This window comes from Callorhinchus milii, unplaced genomic scaffold (genome assembly GCF_018977255.1).
Source record: "Callorhinchus milii isolate IMCB2004 unplaced genomic scaffold, IMCB_Cmil_1.0 Scaffold20, whole genome shotgun sequence".
NCBI classification, from domain to species: domain Eukaryota; kingdom Metazoa; phylum Chordata; class Chondrichthyes; order Chimaeriformes; family Callorhinchidae; genus Callorhinchus; species Callorhinchus milii.
The window spans coordinates 5,883,101-5,904,519 of NW_024704761.1; the positions used below are offsets into that span (position 1 = coordinate 5,883,101).

The window sequence follows — 21,419 nt, forward strand, 5'->3', positions numbered from 1 at the left end:
GTACATGCAGTGAGTGAGTGGATTGCACTATGTACATGCAGTGAGTGAGTGGATTGCATTGTGTACATGCAGTGAGTGAGTGGATTGCATTGTGTACACGCAGTGAGTGAGTGGATTGCACGATGTACATGCAGTGGGTGAGGAGATTGCAATTGTGTACACGCAGTGAGTGAGTGGATTGCACTGTGTACATCGAGTGAGTGGATTGCACTGTGCACGGTCGCCCCTCCCCCTCTGTTGCTGCTGCTGCTGCTGCTGGGGGCGGGCCAGAGCGAGGCGGATTGACGTCACGCGGCGGCGGCTTCCGGTGCGGGGTGACGGTGACTCGGAGCCGTTGAGCTCGAGCGCAGCCGCCTGAGAAGACGAGGAGCTTTCCCCCCCCCCTTCCCCCGCCCCCCCCCCACCACCACCACCCCACACACAACCTGAGGCCATAACAAGTGTCGCCGTGTTTCCCTTCACCCCTTCTCTCTCTCTCTCTCGGGTGTTTATCGCGGCGGCGGCGTAGTGTGTGTGTGTGTGTTGTTTTTTTTTCGGTAGGGAGGGGGGCGGGTGGGGTTGGGCGAAGAGGGGAAGAGAGAGAGGAGAGAGAGAGCGAACTGGTGAGCGGTGGTTCGGGATTCTTGTTAAGATGGCGGCCGCGGGGAGCAGCAGCGGCGGCGGCGGGGGGGAAGAAGAGCGCAGCCTGAGAGAGTGCGAGCAGTATGTCCACAAGCACAACATCCAGCAGATCCTCAAGGACTGCATCGTGCAGCTGTGCATCGGCAGGCCCGACAAGCCCATCACCTACCTCAGGGAGTACTTCGAGAAACTCGAGAAAGTGAGTGAAGGTGATCCCGAGTGATTATGGTGGTGGTGGTGGTGGTGGGGGGTTGGGTTTTAAATGGGGCCGTCCTTGTTTATGTCGAGTTTATTGAGGAGGAGTGGGGGAGAGTGAGAGCAATACACAGCTCACCCGAGACGTCTCGAAAGACGTGATGAGGCGCTGTATCGAATGCGGGGATTATTATTATTATTATTATTGTTTGTTTATTATTATAATAAGCCGCAGACATTGAACGCTCGGTCGTTTTTTTTTGTATGTTGTTGGGGGGGGGGCAAAGGGGGTGTTTGTGGTTGGTTTGGTGACTTAACATCGTGTGTGTTTGGGGTTTCAACAAGCGGTGGTGGGGGGCGAGAAAAGAAAAAAAAGGGGGGTTTGGAAATGAAAGGTTCTGGTCTTGTTTGTGCCCGTTTTGAACTCGGTGCCTCCGCTTTCGAGCTGCGACACCGTTTCTCGATCACCGAGGGGAGGGGGAAATGCAACGATAACAGACTAGCGTCAAAAAAAGAAGAAGAACAGAGCGCGAGAGAGAACCCAACCACTTGTTAAATGAGCCCCCACACCCCCCCCACACCCCCCTCCAAAAAAAACACACACAAACCAAAATGGTCTGTCTTTCTCTTCTGGTGGTGATCGTTCGCGAAAACTGCTAGGCCTGGCCTCTTGTGAAAGGAAACTCGAGCAAGCGAGAGCCTGACAACCTCTCTCTCTCTCTCCCCCCCTCCCCACCACCAAAGGTTAACATAGCTGCAACGTTATAAAACTTAAAAGATCGGTGCACAATTAAACAGCGATCGCACCGAGCGCTGACACTCGGGAGAAATCCCCACTGCCCTTGTGGAAAGAGCCGAATGGTCACGGCGTGTCACATCGGCCACTGGTTGGCTTCTGAAATCAATATACAGTCAGTTCACTTTGCAGTGTGTTCTGCGAAGCGCTTTGGGACGTCCTCCCGGCGTAAAAAGCGCTATATCAAATGCGAGGATTATTATTAATTGGAACATTGTCCTGGGTGCGAAGAACCAGTCTTTGAACGTCAGGACTAATTTTTTTTTAGATTCCCAAGTACAGTACTATTACAGCGCCTCTTGTCGTTTGTGATTTGAGTTCAATTAAAGTACTGTAGTACAGATATTGTGCAAATCATCTTCCTCTTTCTGTCGCCCTCTTTCTCTTTTCCGCACTCGGTTGTTTATTTTGGTCATGGCAAAGAGGCCGTGAATAATCCTTCTGTTGATCTCATACATTTAAACTGATTATTGTGGTTTATGATTACATTTGAATAGTGAGCTTAGTTTCCCATTTAGATAGTTTAAACACTTCAGGTTTTGGCTTCCTTCTTGGATTAAAGAAAATTGGAAAGTAGAATCATTGTTAAAACTGGTCATTTTAGAAGCCTACACATCCCAACTAAAGCAGTGAATCAGTCTTGTAGTCACAGCCTAAACTTTGTGGAAATACTGTACAGTTTCTCTAATCTCTTTTACTTAAATTGGAAGCTTCACATGAAAGTGTGATATTCACATCTCTCGGCAAAGAGTAATAATATGAACATTCCAGTTCACTGATGATAATTGTTTTAAAATATTAGTGGGGATTGAGTGACCAAAATCCATATAGCCCTGAATATCGTGTTTGTTATACTAAGTAATATGTTTTATTGTGGGGCAAAGTAATGAGAATTTGATTTTTTGTGCAACTTTCTCCATGGATTTTTATAATCCACTTTGTGGGTGATTTGTTAAATCCACTATCAAGGAAATTAATCATTGGTAATCATTCTCTTCGACCGTGCCTTTAGCTCCCCTCTCGACTGCCTACCCCTTCCTCGCTCCTTCCCTTCCCTCCCCTCACCCTGACCATTTCCCCCCTACTCGCTCCCTCCCTTCCCTCCCCTCACCCTGACCATTTCCCCCCTCCTCGCTCCCTCCCTTCCCTCCCCTCACCCTGACCATTTCCCCCCCAATGCTCGGGTCCCGACCCAACTTGGGACGTCCTCCCGACGTGAAAGGCGCTCTATAAATGAAATCTTGTTGTGTTGTTGTTGGTACAGTATTATCCACAGCAATAAAATATAAAATGGCCCAACATTTCATATGAACGTTTTACTTTTTGAATATCTGTCCATCTAATCTTAAATATTCAGTGAGCTCACCAGATATACTATGAAACTAGTTTTTCTACAGGTGAAGACACTACATGGTTCACCATTATAATCCAATGTTATTTTTGAATGATTCAGTTTGAATCCAGTATTTCAGATAGTATTGTTTTGTTCAAACTCCTTTTTTTTATTTTATGCTATCACAGTCCCTGGACAGAAGGATAGAGGTAGAGTTGTAAATAAACATGTGAGATGTCACAAGTTATTGTGATTTTTCTTTTCTTCTTCCTCTCACGTGAATGTATTGTAAGAAAAAAATCATCTGCAAAAAAAGTTACAATAACAAATCCTTTAAAAAACTGCAGCGAAGTAATCTTTTTACCCTTTTCTGATAAAGACACTTACGACATGTTCAAGAGCTGCATGTGTTACTGATGTTATAGTAAAGTAGTAAAGAAATTGACCTAGCCAGAAATATAAAATGGGTAATTTAACTCTAATTCTGTAGTTGCTGATGTACATTTCTCCTATTAAGCAACACAATCACTGAATCTTTCGTTACCTCCTGAATGCATACATCTTGCCTGGAGAATGGTGCAGTGTAATCTCTATGTACAACCAGTATGGTTGTGTGATTGGTTTCCAAAACAAAATGTTGCCTAACTGTTTATCAAGAAAGCAGTTCTACGAGGTTGATCACTACCTAAAAAAATTTTCAGCCTATCTCTGCTGAATATATCAATGAAAATGTGGGAGTGTAGTTGATCATGTCTTAATGATGGTAATTGCTAGCAACAAAAAAACGTACTTTTAGAACCGTGAAACCTTACGCACAGGCCATTCAGCTGAACATGTAGGCTGTTTTTTTTGAGATAACAATCCATTTAATCCCACCTATTTGCCGGTTAAATTCTAGAATTAATACATATGGATGTGTAAAATAGTCATTGTGATAACAGACTATCATCCCAACGAAAGTTAAGAGTAAAATAAGATGGTATAATCATTGAATTATTGAACCCCCCCTCCCCCCCAATCACCAAAAGTAAATTCTGGGGATGTATAACTAACATAATTGAATACAAATCCAGTGAACTGGTACTGGTAAGCATTAGCAAAGCACTTTTGAGTTTTGGTGATCATATCTTCAAAAAGACATGGATCTTTTGAAAACTATATTCTTGCACACAATTTAATTCAAAGACTTGAGGCGAGGAGCTGCAGGATATCTTTTCTTAACTGAACTGGAAGACAATTTAAATGTCTGAAAAGCAGTACTGGGGAAGATTTTTTGAGGAGAGAAGAAAAACCAAAGTAGCTAAACAAATAGTCACCTAAAGCAGATTTGTTTACACTGAGATCTAACATTGTAGTGAATGCTGAATTACTTGCACAAGGAGGGTTATACTGACTTGTGGTTGGTGGTTCTCTTGTTCCTTTGTACCATGTCAATCGTGACACTTTATAGATGTTGGATAGGAGTGGAATGCTCAATGTGCATGGTCCACTTCAGCCACCCGCAGCTCTTTAAATCTACTTGGCAGCTTGAGGAGAGAACGGAGTCCCACTGGCAAATGGACTACTTTCAATGTGTGTTGTGGCCCACATTCATTTTAGGGGCCTTCTACAGCTCCAGCTGTTAAATCCGAGCAACTGCACAACTAATACGGTCTCAGAATCCCTTCTTTGTGTACCTGAAATAGCTGAAATGTTGTTCATTTTGACTGCTCCGTCCACTGAATTTTGTACTAAATTCATCTAGTCTGCAAATTGGTATAAACATTCGTGTTATAGAAGGGCATTATGCCAGCTTGATTGGACAGGGAGTGGAAGGATATTAACTAGGTCAGAGTGAAGCTGAGTTAGTAAATGTTTGTCTGGAACTGTAACCCAGCGTATTGACTGTCAAATGGAATGAGAATGGCTGAATTGCCTTTTCTTGTTTTTAGTCATCTTGTGCTCTTATATAGTCTTGAGGATCTGAGGACACACACCTCTTACTATAGAATGGACAAGGACCAATTAAACATTCTAAAATAACTTTGCCTACATGTTTACTGTAGCTTCAAAACATTTTTAACAAAAAGACTAGGTGTGCATATTTTTTATTTTCAAATGTATCTGGTAGGGTAATTTGAGAGATTTTACTGTATCATTCAGTGAGGTCATGATCTAAATTCTTAAGAAAGTCACTGTAAAAGACGAGGAGCTTATCCTGTGAAGTGCCCTATAGTTTGATACAGAAAAGTTGCTTATTGTAGATTAGGCCAAGCGGCTGACTGACAAACAATGACTTTGGAGTTAGCCAATGCAAAAGATTGTGGCAAAGGGTAGTGGCATCTGCAGGATCTGGAGATGGAAAACTTTCAGCTGGGTATGAATGCATTCCAGTGTTCCAAATTCCCTGCAGAGACTTTCCTTTAGCTCAAAAGAACTATGTCAGTTATTTGACCCTTGGAAATGTAAGCAGGAGGACGTGGACTCCAGGGTTGGTATTCTGGAACTTTAAAGAGGAATGGATGGTCTGGCACATCTTGATAAAGATTGATGTCCTAAAGATTGAAATGATGAATTGTAAATACAGTTGTGTGCTTCCTGAACTCAAGAGACTCTCCACAACAGGAGCTTGTGCTTGCCAATGTTTTGCTATCTGATGCCAGTGCACACAATATTGACTTCCTTTTGGCTGTTTTTTTTGTTGTATAATTGTCACATTTCTGAGTGAATACTTTGCGATTTCAGCTCTTGTGAAGTAGAAAGTGGCTTTCTCTCCTCCTTGCTGCTTGTTTTGGTTTAATGATGTAAACTTTCTATTTAAAACAGTTAGTTATGGTGTAACATGAAAAAACATTGAAGCCCTTGGATTGTTAGTTTCTCCCATAATTGATGGAATCCTTAATTTGTGGAGGTTTTGCAGCAAATCTAGAATTCCATCAAAAATATTCTTGGAATGTTCCCCAATTATTGGGAAATAATTTTAAAAAACAATTTGAATCCTGTTTGCAATATTTTGACCGAACAGCATTTAGTTTTTTTATTAAATGTGAGTATGATTTCAGTATTATGGACTAAAGACAACCGTATTTCCCGATCCTGAATTTTGCAAGTAAAATTTTCATTGTTCAACACAATTTTTCCAATTTGTGATGGGAGTGTAGAAGTAGCAGATTGTCAGAAATTGCTTGCTAATTATTGATCATGGTCAAAGCTGTAATACTGCATAATTTCCTGTGATAGACAGGAAGTTCCAACAGAACATTTTTCTGTTTCCCCCTCACCCCCCAAAAAAAGTTACATTTGTATTTTTCTGATTCAGAATGGAAAGGAAATGGTTTTCATAGCTTATGGTGTTTCACTCAAGCAGAGACATAGCTGTCTTGTATTGTGCAGATCTCGAAAAGGAAATGTTGAAAGCTGCATATGTTTAGTTAGTTGCAGGAGGTTTGTCATACTTTTTTGAACTGACGAATAGATTAACACCAAACCACATCACTTCCTGTAGATGTGTGCAATGTGGCTGTATGTTTGCAGTCTTGTAACTTTGTTTATTTGCAAGCAGAGATGGCAAAATGGAGAATTAAGAAACCATTCAGGAGCAGACAAATTTTATAACTGCACACTGGGCCGACCATGAAATGCAATTTGAAATTGTAGATAACGGAATTAACATTCGCACTCATTGAGTTAAGCCACTTAGTGACTTGAGTTCCAGTTCATGCCATGTAATAGAAGAATAATTATATATTTCATTACTTCATACCAGCTTCATTATAGACATGGCATTTTGTGGATCTGGATTCAAACAGGGCTGACTACAAAGTAGGGTACTCTTGTGATAGCTGCTGCCCCCCAAAATATACAGTCCGTTCACTTTACAGTATATTCTATGAAGTGCTTTGAAACGTTTCGAAGACGTGATAAGGCACTATATCAAATGCAAGGATTATGATTATTATAACTGTCTCCCCTCTTGATTATCCAGTTTACCATTATGAAATTTGCTGACATTTTGATGTCATCAGCACCTTATCAAATGCAAGATTTTTTTTTATTGTTATTACAGAACAAGGTATTGATAGCTATCATATTTGTATTTTCATGGTTCAGTATTATTGCTATATCAAATACAAGGACTATTTTATTTTTATTGCAGAACAATGTGCTGATGGCTATCCTATTTGTATTTTAATAACACAGAGTTAGACTTTTCAGCCTTTCATATTGAAAATTGTAGAGTGAACTACCCACTAGCTTTGTTTTATAGACATTTATCTCAATTAGAGCAAAATATGATGGACTGTTATGGAAAGTACAGTAAATAGGAAGAAAGTTAGTGAAAGAGGTTCGAGTCGCGTGACAGTTGATGTGAAATCAGCAGATTTTAATGTGGCTTTTGAAACTGATAATCAACAAAGGCCTTTTTCAAGTAATGAAGTCTAACATCATGCTAACACCGAGCTCAAAAGTGGCTCTTGACGGTTCTCTAGATTGACTTGAAAGGACATGTTGTTATGCTGTTAAATTTTCCCAAGAGTAGGCATAATTCATTTTTAATCCTTGTATTTGATATAGCGTCTTATTGCACTGTTGACACGTCTCAAAGCGCTTCACAGAATATATTGTAAAGTGGATTTTGTGAAATGTTTTCTACCTATTGGTAATGGTAATGCTGGGCTGTTCTGAGTTCAGGACAATTGCACCAGAGCATTTCTGTATGCAGAAGGATTGATTGAACACAAACAATGTGCCTAATGTTTTCACGTCTCCACTGGGTATTCAGTGATGATTAAGCTGGACTGACTATTTTCCTCAAAACAGGAAGAGGCCAAACAGATGCACAGTCAGCAAAAATCAGGTTCACGCTCTGACTCACGGGAGGATGAAATCTCTCCACCTCCTCCCATGAACCCCGTAGTGAAAGGACGGCGACGGCGTGGGGCAATCAGCGCTGAAGTATATACAGAGGAAGATGCAGCATCTTATGTGCGGAAGGTACTAAAGCCCCTCCTTTATACTGTTTTCTTCTCCCTCCCCCCCACCCCATTTCTCATTTATTATAATATCTTTTGAGAACAAATTAGTCAAGGGGGTGCTGCAGCCAAGCATGTCTTGAGGGTATTAGACAGATTTGCTCTGGCCCTTTGCCAGTTGATTTGTGCTCCCGCTGGTCATTATAGTCAAATGATTGAACTCAAAAGTGTCAATGTGCACAATATTTTAATTTAAGATTGTAAAATGGAGCCAAGGGCAAGGCAATACACGTCTAAATAAGTGATCTGGCACAGGAGCTAGCAAAGGACTCTTGAACTCAATACGTTTTGTGACGGTCATAGAAATTAATCAGCCTATCTACGTAATGGTGTATGTTTTGCCACTGCTCCTATCCTCCCAAAAAACCCTGAGGCATATGGGCTTGGAGGAGTTGTTTACTGCTTCTTGTTCGTATATACACTACCTTGCATTTGTCTATATTAAAATCAGCCTTGCACTTTTATGCTATCCATCTGCTAAATCTGTTTACATCTTGTAATTAAGATGCCGACTTTGTTGAAATTGAAATTTGATTTCATTGAAAACTATGGCTTTGTATATAGTTGGGATATATTTCCTTTCACCGGATGACTTGTGCAAACTTTAGAACTGATTTCTGGATAAGTGAAAGTCAAGATACAAATCATTGGCATTAACAGATGTAGTCTTCTATCCACATACTAAACAAGATGTAATGGATCTACCAAAGCATGAAGGTCACTGTTTCCTATGTGCAGAAATGAATGCTAACAGGCAGTTGCTCAAAGTGCAACATCAGCTGAAATGGTTGAGGATTTATTGGATTCAAACCGCTCTCAAGTTAGCTAGTGAAGAAAAGGTGCAACTTTCGAAGAACATTTTGTAAACGTAGATGTGTTCGCCAAATGAATTCCTGTCAAGAGTTTGGCAGCAGGTTTAAATGGCTGCCACGTAAACTCTTAAGTAAATTAGGTGACGAGTCTTGATAAAGAAGCATCTGTAATTGAATCTTAAGGCTGAAATCTCATACTGTCACAGTTCTTCTCTTGACCCCAAATAAGTGCTAAGAAAGTTTTACATTGTTAATGAGAGAAATTGTTTGGCCAAGCTGGTGCATTCCCTGCCTGTTTAAGAAATATTAATTTATTTTTAATTGCATAGGTGATTCCTAAGGATTACAAGACTATGGCTGCCCTGGCTAAAGCTATTGAAAAGAACGTTTTGTTCTCACATTTGGATGACAATGAACGGAGGTGAGCAATTTTGAACTTGAGGAATTTTGACATCTAATCACTGAAAACACACTGTATTGTACCAATATAAAATTATCATTTTCTTAGCTCGGTAAGACTAATTGAGATTGTCAGATTCTCTTTCTTTGAGGTACTTTTTTCTTTGGGGTTTTGATTTGCAAATCTATTCCGGACAAATTTCTGAATTTTAAGAAACTTGATTTTGACTTTTTTCTTGCAGTGATATTTTTGATGCTATGTTCCCTGTCATGTACATTGCCGGAGAAACTGTCATACAGCAAGGTAATTTTGACTTATTTGTGTATCCAGCGTCTTGGGACGTCCTCCTGACGTGGAAGGTGCTATACAAATGTAATTTTGTATTGTATGAGCACCAAAGATAAACTAGTCCTAAATGCTGCTGGAGTTTAACAATGTGGTTCCTTTTTTGGTACTTCTCCTTCATGAGTTTCTAAAACTGGAATAGATATGATAGATAGTCAACATATTGAGAATTGCACAAACTGTAAGGATTTAATCTTTGTATGTAATATTTTGTGTTGAACACTAAGGATTAATATTCTCGGAAAACCTGTGACAATGGATATGCTGGCGGTTTTATGAGTATTGTAAAATCTGGTGTAAATCAACCAAACAAATGTGTCTTTTACATAGCCTCTTGATTCTTCCATAATCCTCAACTAGAATAGAAACTAAAATGAGGCAAACTTTTTTAATGAAAATAATGCAATTCTGTTACCCAGCAAACACGATGCTAATATCACAGCAATGGGGACATAAGGCTCTAGTATTTTAAACTGTTGTATGGAAGAGTGACAATGTGTTGCAGACACTTACGCGTTTTCGTTTTATATTGTTAAGCTTAATAAAATATGAATGAAAGGTGTAGAGTGAGCTAGAACCTTTATGGAATGATTATCATGTAAGAGAAACCGCATCACTGTAATTCCCTCTCTCTGGATGCATTTTGTTTATGGCAGAGAGCTGCAATTGTGACGCATTCTTTTCTGATTTTTATAGGTGACGAGGGAGATAATTTCTATGTTATTGATCAAGGAGAGATGGATGTAAGTAGCCTATTAAATGCAACCAGTGCAATATAATGTGGATAAGGATGTTATTTGTTTAGCAATGCGTGATTTTAAAATGAGGTAGCTTTTTAATATACTTAATTTCTATGTTGTTAAACCATGTAATGGCTCCATTTATGGAATTAGATTTCTTCCCTGCAGATGCAGATTTATAATAACTTTTTTCCCCTCCATTTAACTATAGATGAGAAGGCTAATTCAAAGGAGAAATAAATTCTAAATAGAGTATTTTTTGTTCCCGATACCCCTACTCCATATAGAGAATTATTTTCTATGCATTACAAATCAATCGTTTACTACAGCAAAGAATCCTCAATTCAAAACAAATACATGTGATTTATATCCTACATTCAGTTTTGGACATGAGATGATCCACAACTACTTCACCAGGGGAATATTTACTGGTGTTTGAATATTTACTTGTTGTGACTGTTCTTTCCAGGGGTCAGGCTTTCATTCACCCCCTCTGAACTCCGGTTTCTCCCTGTTTAACATATATTACCAGAGCAGTTAACCCATCCTAATCCCTGGATTGAAAAATGCTGCTATGCAAATATTTATCTCTATCTAATTGGAATACTTTTTGGTCTCACTTTGTACATTTTGTTTTCGCCTATTGCCTTCTTACACTAATCAATTGAGGTTGGGTGTCCTTCATTAATCGATTTGAGTTGCTCTTCTTTGATCCTGTGTATGTTGTCTTGTAATACAGCATTTATATGGCATTGAAATAATGACTGTTTAAAGATATGTCTTTACGTTTTTTTTTACTGAATGCTTTTGTTTTGCTCAGGTGTACGTGAACAATGAGTGGGTGACCAGCATTGGAGAGGGTGGTAGTTTTGGAGAACTTGCTCTCATTTATGGAACCCCGCGAGCAGCAACTGTCAGGGCAAAGACCAATGTAAAGTTGTGGGGTATTGACAGAGACAGTTACAGGAGAATTTTAATGGTAAGATATCTGCTGTAGAAATAGGGTCCATGCAAATTTCTATTTCTTTTATTAAAAAGCTTTTTAAAACCTATTCACTCACTGAAATGTTACTAAAGCGACACAGCACCATGATGGATTTTTTAAAATATAATGTGTTGCTGTAATCAACTTTGATTGAGTAAAATGAGATTGAACTATAGATTTAAAATCAAGCGTTTTGACATGGCTATAAAATAAAATATTTATAGACACAGATCTTATAGAATAGCGAAACAGGCTTGAGGGGCTGAATGGCCTATTCCTATGTTCTCCCTGTCTCTGACCTTGTGCAGGCTACACAGTTGAAAAACTGCATCTCTGATGTAAAGCAATGTGTGGCTAGTAATTGGTTGACAAACCCAATTCAGGTTGAACCATATGAGATTGTAACTTTGCAAGCATCAACACGTCCGTATTTGCGTAGTTTGCCTTGGTTCACACTGTTGACTTGTTTCCATGTGTAAGATGTTGCAAAAAATGCAGATTTTTGTATTGGATTTACAACTCGTGATGTACCAAACCATAATCTTTTGCTATAAATTTGTAACTTTTTACGAAATGCAAAGAATGCATCGTTAAAGGCATTGGCATCATCCAATTAAGAAATACATATTTTATCCCAATTTACAAGATTGGTCCATATATTGTCCGGCACCTACATTAAAATATTTCACCTTCCAGGGAAGTACACTGAGAAAAAGGAAGATGTATGAAGAGTTTCTGAGCAAGGTCTCCATTTTAGGTGAGTAATTTTCCTCCTTTACGCACAGATAACTGATATTAGTCAAGTATACCGTTGCAGGATATTAACTCATTTCATTGAAACCTGTAAAGCTGGTCCATTGTGTATGTGTGTGGTCTATAAAGAAGATATAACTAATACATTTTGGTGAGAATTCTAACAGCTGCTTAAATATTCAAGAGAATTCCAATGGCTGGCCAAATTATAGCTTCACATTTTCTTTTACTGCTATTTCGCTTTCTACATAATTGCTTGTGATATTGTCATTTTAGTGCTCGACAATCTCAAACAATAGCACTCTAATAAACCAACACCTGCTCTTCTGCAGACCAGTCAACTTTTTTTGTGTTGTATTCTATGCTTAACCAAACGTGAGGGCCAATACAGAATCCATAACTATTAACATGCAAAGCTGTAAAAAAAAGTTAAAGCTGTTTTCATGCCACTTCTGCCTTTTGAATAATTTGGGTGAGCCGCTTTTCTTTCAGAGGAACTATTACAAACCAAGTCTTGTTGCAGATTATAAAGCTCTGTTTTGCAGAATCGCTGGATAAATGGGAACGTTTGACTGTGGCTGATGCATTGGAACCAGTGCAGTTTGAAGATGGACAGAAAATTGTTGTGCAGGGAGAGCCCGGAGATGAGTTCTTCATTATTTTAGAGGTATGGGACTGGGGAAGGTGGGGGACTGTTAAAACATGCATAAAAATGAGGATGGAATGGTATTTTTCAGGGCAAACTGAATGCAATAATTTTCAATTCTGTTATTTACTTTGGAAGTATTAAATGGATGTTGTGCTAAGATGCCTTTGATGCCACGTGAAACAGATTGAGCACAACCCTGTGCCAACTGGCCATGTGTCAGTAGAGTCTTATTCATTACTCACAAATTTATTTTGTTGTTTTTCGCTGCATTTCTCCTTCATTGGTCTTAACAACTGTTTCAATGAGCAGATGCTTGTTGTCTGCCATATTGTAACTATCGTTTTTATATAATCTCGTAAAACAGCTTACCTAAAATTTATGCCCCATTTATAATTATTCAATTTATAGTATAGTTTATTTACAGTTTATTATTTATATTTATTTATAGTTCACTGCATTTAGTGCAGTCTCTCACTAAGAGCACATGCTTTTTCAAAATGGTGGTTTACAGCTTAGCAGTTTCCAGATCAAAATAACTATTTATTCATAATCTAATTGCAATATGTACCAGAATGATCAGCAGATTTTAAACAACAACACAAAAGTCCTGGACGTGACAGTCAGGGTAAGAATGGCTTCTATTTTAGCTTGCGCTAAAACTGAAATTGAAAATTCTATTGCTAAGTGTCAAACACAGCTTTTTTTCCAACTGAGTTTGAAGTCATCCTGTGTCTTGGCAGGGGTTGTTAGTTAGTCTAATACAGTGAATAATTGCAGGCTGTTTGAAAGTCCCTTCTTTTAACTCCTTAAATGCCAAAACCATTATCTCCTGGAAAGCTTAGAGGTAAGAGATTTTCGCAAGATATCAAAAGTAATTCATGCATCCTGCTCATAAATTTAAAGGATTGATGAAAATGTGACCCAGCCACCATCAATCAGTATCTTCTCGCATAATTTTCAATGGCAGACAGGACACATAATCTAAAGGACTATGTGTCTTGTCTACTGTGAGACACAAACAGTACATCAGATTGGTGGAAGTGAATGATTCAGAAACTGCACACCCTTCCAAATAAACAAGCCGTCATAGGAACTTGTTGATGCTTCCACCCACATCTAACATTGATTTTAGAACAAAGACTCGTTTCAACATCAAATGTTGGGAATTTCCAGACTATATCACACATGAAACAAATGGAAATAAATATCTGTCAGGGCATTGACACCAGTCAGTGCAGCTACAGAAAGTAGTTATTTAATCGTTGTATTCTGTTCATTTAGTGGATACGATAGGCTGTCAAATTAGAAGAATTAATAGGATGCACAACCTTTTTAATCTATAAAAGAATGCATGTTGTATTCCCATTTATACTTTGTGAAAGTAGTTAGTATTTGCAAAATGAAAGAATCATTGTTTATTTATCTCAGGTATGCATTTGCACAGGCTATATTCCCCTTAAGCTACAGTGCTGTGAAATTGTCAGATGTATCTCCCCTCTGTCAGTTCTCAATCTACCTAAAAACCTTGGGACGTAGATTGCTCTTTAGGATTTTTTTTCCCTTTTCATATTCATCTGTTGTTGCTGTTAGCAGTATGGCATAATTGTGAGGTATGAAGAGGATAAACCAATGAGTAAGAACAATGACCTGTATTTGTTTTGCTCTTGTTTTAAAAAAAACTTCTTCTGCCTCTGTGCTATCTTTCTTTCACTCCTCCCCTCTGGTTTGGAGTACTTGAGTGACATCTAATTGACAGATTCTTTTGCTGGTGTAACCTATAATGCAGGCGACTTCAGGTGCAAGAAACTGAAGACTGGTCAGGGGCAGACCTTTTGTTTAATACGAGAATAGGCCACTACGAGAACAACTTGAACAAGAAGTAAATTCCTGGTGGGATCAGTTATCCTCCTTCTCCGTGCCAAGACCGATACCCCTATCCTAAGAGTCTGTAATATTACTACTTGTAAAGTACTTTATCTTGGCTGCTATGTTTTTGTTGCAGGGCACAGCAGCGGTGTTACAGCGCAGGTCAGAAAATGAAGAGTTTGTGGAAGTTGGAAGATTGGGACCATCAGATTATTTTGGTGAGTGCGGTCTTTTTTTTAAAAAAAAGCAAAGTTGTCCAAATGTTAACTTTTTTGTTTTTCTGTCGTGTTAATTAGATGTTAAATATTACAAAGTTTGCCTTAGATCTGTTTCCATGAAACTGGGAAACAAATCCATAACCCAATGGATCGGGACTTATATTAAGCGTGAGGGGGGATTTCCTCTGTGCCTGAGATCATTCTAGCTCTCCTGTTTTTTATTTAGCTTCATCTCACATGGCTGGCTCCTCAGCCTTTTCAAAAAAAGAGCTCCAGGCCCTTTGGAGGACTCTTTCAACTATTCCGTAGAATCATAGAGATTTACAGCACAGAAGAAAGCTATTCACATCAGTATCTCTGAGTGCATTGCTGAAACGGCAAATTAAAACTTAGAAGTTTACCAAGGACACATCTGGGGGAGGGGAGTAATTATCTGATTACTGGTCCATTTAATGCATGCAGTTCCTTAGTTCAAATTGATCTGCAATCCATCTTGCTCCCTTTTCGATAATGAATCTTTCACTTTTACCTTTGCTGAACCAGTGTTGAATGCTTTGTAGCCATTTCTGCAACCATAGCCAATGCAGAATGGTATCCTTATTGAACCAACTAGCATTTGTCAACTAATTGCTACCAGTTTATTAAGGTCAGATAATTCACAGTTGATGGATGTAACTATTAAATTAGATAGTTTTAATGACTTTGTAAATCATGAGAGTAAAGCTTGTTTGTCAATGCCCAGAGACTAAATAATTGCTGTAAACATACCACCTATCTGCAATGTATAGAATAGTTTTTTTTAAAAATAATCAAATTGCAACTGGCTTGGCCAACTTAGCACTGAGGAATCAAATCTGGACTTTCTGCACTCTGCAGCTCAGAGCCATCGTGAGGCTGCGACTTGGAATTATAAGTAAGCTTTCCATTACTTACTATGTGTTTCATTTCCCCCTCAGGTGAAATTGCTCTTCTGATGAACCGTCCCCGTGCTGCCACAGTGGTAGCACGCGGCCCATTGAAGTGTGTGAAGCTGGACAGACCTCGGTTTGAACGTGTCCTGGGTCCCTGTTCGGACATACTCAAACGAAACATTCAGCAATACAACAGCTTTGTATCGCTGTCTGTCTGAAATCCCTGTTTTCCCCCTATTGCAGCATCCACCAGAGTGAACTGCCTCGTGTCCATTTGAAATGCCGCTTCCTGTGGCAAAACAACAGTTCCCCACAGCTTCCTGTCCATCAGAGAAAGCATTCCCTCTGTAGCATCTAATGCCACATTTGCTTTGCGTTTTTTTTTTGCTCGAAACACTGCACCAGCTTCCTACACAGCCAACCCAGCTTCAGCTAAAGATTATTATAACCTGACATTTTTTTTTGCTTTGAATCATGAACATAGAACTCTTCCTAATTTGAGTTAATTAAACTTAAAACACTGCTGTTTTTACTAAACTCATTGTGACCTGTACCCAGATAAATGAAGCTTTAATTTGGTTATATGTGCAGAGGATTTCAACCCTTTCACTTCCTCTGCTTCAAGGTTCTAGTTTATTGTTCACTTGTTGAATCCCAGGAGCTTGTACTACAATAATGGAAAACCTTGGGTTTTGGGCTGGGGGGAGGGAAATGTCAAATATATATATAATGTTTCGAGTATTGGCAAACACTAAATTACCACAACTTAGTTTTATTTTGAATTGTCAAGATAGAAAATGTTTAAATGTTTTTTTTTAAAAATTGATGTTTCCACTTGGCAACATTTTTTTAAAAAAAAGTCTTAGGTCACAGGTTCATTTTAGTTTTTTTGAGCAGATAGTTGCCTTTTAATTTTCGGAAGCAATTAGAAAATTATTGAAAGATTCTTTCCTACAGCTTAAGGCCTTGTTTTAAGTGAAGGCCCATATTGGTGCTTCTGGTTTTGCCAAATTGGAGTACGCATGATTGAATACTCCCCTTTCACATTAAGGTACCTGTAAGGAAACTAATGCAAGTCCAGAAAATATTGGTAGGTCAATTTTTAACTTTCGCTAATTTGCAATTTGTGTGTATGTGTGTGTATATATATTATATATATATTGGGCTCCCTGAAATTAATAAGTACAACATTGAGCAAAATGTTTGCTTGAGAAACAAGTTTTATTCTTAGTGTGTGCTTCATTCATATGCCAGATTTTCTGCATAGTATACAACTATAAATTGCTTGTTTCAGACAAAGATAGAATGCCATTGGGACTCATCCAGTGATACTTTATTTAATGGAGTTCAGTTTAATGGGCCAGCATGTTATTTCAGTGACCAAAAACACCGTTGGTGGCCAAATCTAGTTCAGTGGGCTCATACTTAAGTAATTGAAGACATTTCATAAGTTGCAATGTTCATTATTGCAACATTTATGAAATATCAAATTCTAAGACTAAAGCAAATGAAGTTTGATTGATCATATGATGTGGTGGTCTGTAGCTTTCTTCTCGCTCCCCTTCACTACAACTGGAAACAGCAGGAGCTGTGTCAATCAGCTTAGCTTTGAGTCATTAGCTCAGAATTAATTTTCTGTCAGCTCTCGAGTCTCTGAGCAGCTTACCACATCAACTTGTTTGCTTCAGATGAGCTTGCAAGTACTGATGGAGGAGAATTGTATATTATATGATCTCCCAAGCAATGGAAAATTACTGTAAGGTGTTGCCATTGTTGAATTGTGCCTCCTGGTGGCCAGCTGGGCAGGATGTGCAATGGTGAGTACTGTTGGAGAGAACAGTTATCTTTACCCTGCGGTACATGTGCAGAGGTTTGAAATGCCACAAATCTTCAGATTGCTTTATTTTAAAAACGTCTGTTCATGTGAAACCATTTAAATTTACTCAACCAAATGGGGGGGGGGAAATGCAAAATAAACGATTCAGCTTCCCTTAGCTATATTGATTATGACCCTTATTGGCTAGAATTGCTGTGCAAAGTGCTCTGTTTCAATTGGACACTGAAATCTGTAAAGGTCAGTTAGTGCTGCTTGCTTGTCAAACATTAGAAGTACCTGTTTAAGTCATTAATGTATGGAAATGCTTATTCCTTCCTTACTGCAGTGGTTCATTGGTTATTCAGTTGAATAAATCGCTTTTCTTTGTAAAGCAATGTGCAGTAAAGCAACCTTCCCAGTGAACATGAGAGCTAGTTAGTACAAGCTAGGCAATGTGTGGATTTTACTGTCTCGTTTCAGGTAGAATTTTTTTTCAACCTGTTATTGTGAGACTGAGCTAGTGAAAGGGTTGCGAAAGGAAACCTTATGTATTAACCAGACGTGGTTTCATTCCCAGGTTTAAAAAAAACAACAACATTCCTTTTAGTAACAGAGCAGTATGAACAGCATTAGTGCAGGTGCAGGTACTCTGAGCACTGGTACTGGATCTATACTGACAGCAGACATTTCGAGGGATGGCGTCACTTGAATTCCATCGCAGTTCCAATCAGAGGTTTATAATTTATCCTATTTCTTGATTCTGTACTTTCTGATGACACTGAACCTGTACCAACAGGTATTACAAGTGTACTGGATTGGACCAGAGTGGTGCAATTTGATATCTACCTAAATGAACATTAAATAGCTGGCATTTAAGTTGGTGCGGCACATGTCATTTTGTTTAATTTTAGTTGCACTTTCTTGTAGCTCACAGTAGCTGGCGCTGTTGTTCCATTATCGCCATACACCATATAGCTCAATTGGTGTTATATTTTATATATATCTAAATATATGTATATATATATCTAAATATATGTATATATATCTATATATATATATGTACGCCCAGTCACTGTCTCGGAGAGAATCCCACCCAATACCAAAAACTGGTTGATGGGTCCCCAACCAGCAGATGCGTTTGCATTCTGACATGTACCACAATGGCTTTTTTTTTTAGTAAGTCATGACATGCAATTTTACTTTGAGGCTTTTCAATAAAGCGGGGGTGGGGGGAACTCATTGCTGAGTCTTAATGTCATTTCAGTATTTCACAGCTTTGTGTTATATGTGCATCCATTACACAAAGAAATTTTACAAATTCCACACTGTAAGTAGATGAAATTATATCCATTATTCTATATAGAATGACTTAGACTAGAATTGTTCTTTGGATTGTACAGCAAGCTGAAACTAAACTGGTTGGAGATTTGGATTTTACTTTTGGATATTGATTGCCTGTAGGTTTTGCTCTGCATCTATTTCATCACCGCAGACATTTTAAATAAGATTTGTTACGGACTAAATTATCAATGATAAGGTGCTGAATTTAAAAACTTGTAAAACGTCAGCCATCTCTGTTCATGTATACATACAGTACAGCAGTTTAGATGCAATATGTGGCATTTCAGGATGTTATTAAGGGCAGAAGATAATGTATGAAAATGCAAGCAAGATTAATAATGTTGAAGGAATGGTGTTCACTCGAGTGGGGGTTGACAGTTGGCCAATGTTTCCTTTCTTAAAAATTGGGAGTCATGACTATTAAGAATTCTCTCTTTTTCTGAGTCAGTCTGCTCTATCTATACCTTCCATTAGCTAATGGTAACCATGGATCTGTTTTTACTTTCTTCCTGGCTTGTGGAGTCTAGCGAAACTTATCAACATCTTTTTATATAAAGTTTCAAAATTCAGTTACTCTTTGATGTAGCTTTTAATGCCTGAAAGTGACAAAGTAATATGTAATTTCTAATGAGATGAAATTCTTGAGATTCGCCAACCTCCTTGGCAAAAAATAGTTGGTATTGCGTTTCGAAATATTGCCTTTGGCCTAATCTCAGTGTTGGGATTTCAGCATGAGGAAAATTAGGTCGGACACCTTATATGGAAGTAATCCACATCTAGATATGCTAGTGTGCTGCCCAGGTAAAATCATGAACATAAGAGTTATCAAGATATGAGGAAAATTGTAATCCCACAATTTGAAAATTTGAACAGAGAATTGGTAAAGGTCACCTTAGGACACAGAATCGTATTATTAGGAAGATTGAAATCGGGTACAATTATGATCGTTCTTGGAAGCCATTATTAAAAAAAAATCCCAATTGCAATTACTGTGTCATCTAGCAGATTGGCTTTTGCTTGCTGCACATTCTTGAGGTTTTTATTTACCTAAATGATTTTATTATAAAGCAGCTGATAATACTGAGTTTATTGAATAATCTGATGCAGTTAAAAGCTTTACCTATTGTGTGCAATCAGAACTGTACGTACAAACGACCACAATCGATGTAGTTTGCCTTAGTATCTTATATGGGGTTTAGAGAAATTCTCAGCTAGCTCACCTATGAAAAAATTGCAAAGCAAGATCACAGCGTGATAATATGTAGGTTATCCAAGGACCATTTTTTGTATTGTTCCCAATGACTGTATGAGATCAGATTTACTGTATGTGCTAAAATAATACTCCTTTTGTTATAGAGTGTCCTAATGACAGGTCAAGCAATAAAAGTTAATTCTTAAAAAGAAAACTGCCTGTGTCATTTTTCCTTGACTGATGAAAGAAAAAATAAAGTACACATGGGCCAATGAATCCTGCTGTAAAATTAACTAGGTGGGGTTTCTGTCACCTCACAGCACCAAATAATATCACCAAGATCAATCATGTATCTGGTTCACCCTCTGCCTTTCTCACGTTCATGAAGCAATTATCTCAATTAAATAATAATAAAATGCAATCTGTAGAATTGTTACTGTTACGGAAGAACATGAATTATGATAAAACTTGAATTGTTACAGAAAACATGTTTAACACAGACATGAATTTGTTACGAGAAGACATCTTCAGCTGCAATAACAAGTCATGTCATTTTCTTAGCTACATCATTTTTAACCATTAATCAAAATGGTGTCTATTCATCACGAGCATTTCTTACCATTGATTAAAATAATTATTTTGACTACATGGGTTAACATATATTTTAACATACAATACAGGGTTAATGTATATTTTCAAAATGGAAATTGTCCCCGTGATTCCCATACCATTGGCAGGTGGACTGCGTGCATCTCAAGTGTGTGAAAAGCGATTGGTTCTCAGCGTCAAATATCACCGCTCTAGACGGTACATGTTTTAACTCTCACTTGGTTTAAACGCAGAAGATGGTCTTGTAAGAAGGTTGTTTCGTGGTAGACATTTCCTGTGCTTTTTCTAACTTGCTGTACTGAGCCTGCAATTGCTCATAGTCTTGCTTCATACTTAATTTATCTTTTGACTCAATTTGGGAAAACTAATATTTGTAAGAGCATTAAGTATTATAATTTTGCCTTGTTCCTGACTTACTCTAGCTTTCCGTCTTCTTCTACTTCCTTCAAAGTCTTCATGTATCACATCTGATAATTCACAAATGGACATATCAGAATGAAATTCCTTTAAAAATTCCTCTAAATCATTCATGGTGACAAACTTATCCAACCAGGTTCCCAACTTCGTTTAGTCAATTAGGTTTCTAACTTAGTTTAAATTTTAACCCCTTGGTGACACACTTGATCAACTGGATTCTTAACTTATTTTCACTTTAGACTTGGTACAACCTTTCCACTCCCACTGCTTACCGACGGAATAAGACAGTTCTTTGGGTCCAATTTTAAAAATATAATACCATAATCATACCCCTTAGAGTAGTCTGTGGACCCAGGACTCTAACTCTATAACTGTGGGTGCGTTAACACATTTAACAATACACCTTTT

At 38.3% G+C, this 21,419-nt stretch overlaps 1 protein-coding gene across 1 annotated transcript; it reads left to right on the forward strand.

The window, feature by feature from the left end:
* The first annotated feature begins 547 nt into the window (after window positions 1-547).
* LOC103175504 (cAMP-dependent protein kinase type I-alpha regulatory subunit) lies at window positions 548-20,199 on the forward strand. The gene is made up of 10 exons (XM_042342356.1): window positions 548-820; window positions 7,746-7,919; window positions 9,099-9,190; window positions 9,411-9,472; window positions 10,211-10,257; window positions 11,075-11,233; window positions 11,936-11,996; window positions 12,538-12,659; window positions 14,644-14,725; window positions 15,682-20,199. Exons 1-10 carry the CDS (start codon window positions 632-634, stop codon window positions 15,852-15,854), a joined length of 1,161 nt encoding a protein of 386 aa, XP_042198290.1. The 5' UTR covers window positions 548-631; the 3' UTR covers window positions 15,855-20,199.
* The last annotated feature ends 1,220 nt before the right edge of the window (window positions 20,200-21,419 follow it).

Excerpts from the sequence above, each read along its gene's own strand:
- LOC103175504 (XM_042342356.1), top strand. The coding sequence starts at position 632 with ATGGCGGCCGCGGGGAGCAGCAGCGGCGGCGGCGGGGGGGAAGAAGAG. Across the intron at positions 9,473-10,210 it reads AGAAACTGTCATACAGCAAG|GTGACGAGGGAGATAATTTC; the intron begins GTAATTTTGACT and ends TGATTTTTATAG. Across the intron at positions 11,997-12,537 it reads GAGCAAGGTCTCCATTTTAG|AATCGCTGGATAAATGGGAA; the intron begins GTGAGTAATTTT and ends TCTGTTTTGCAG.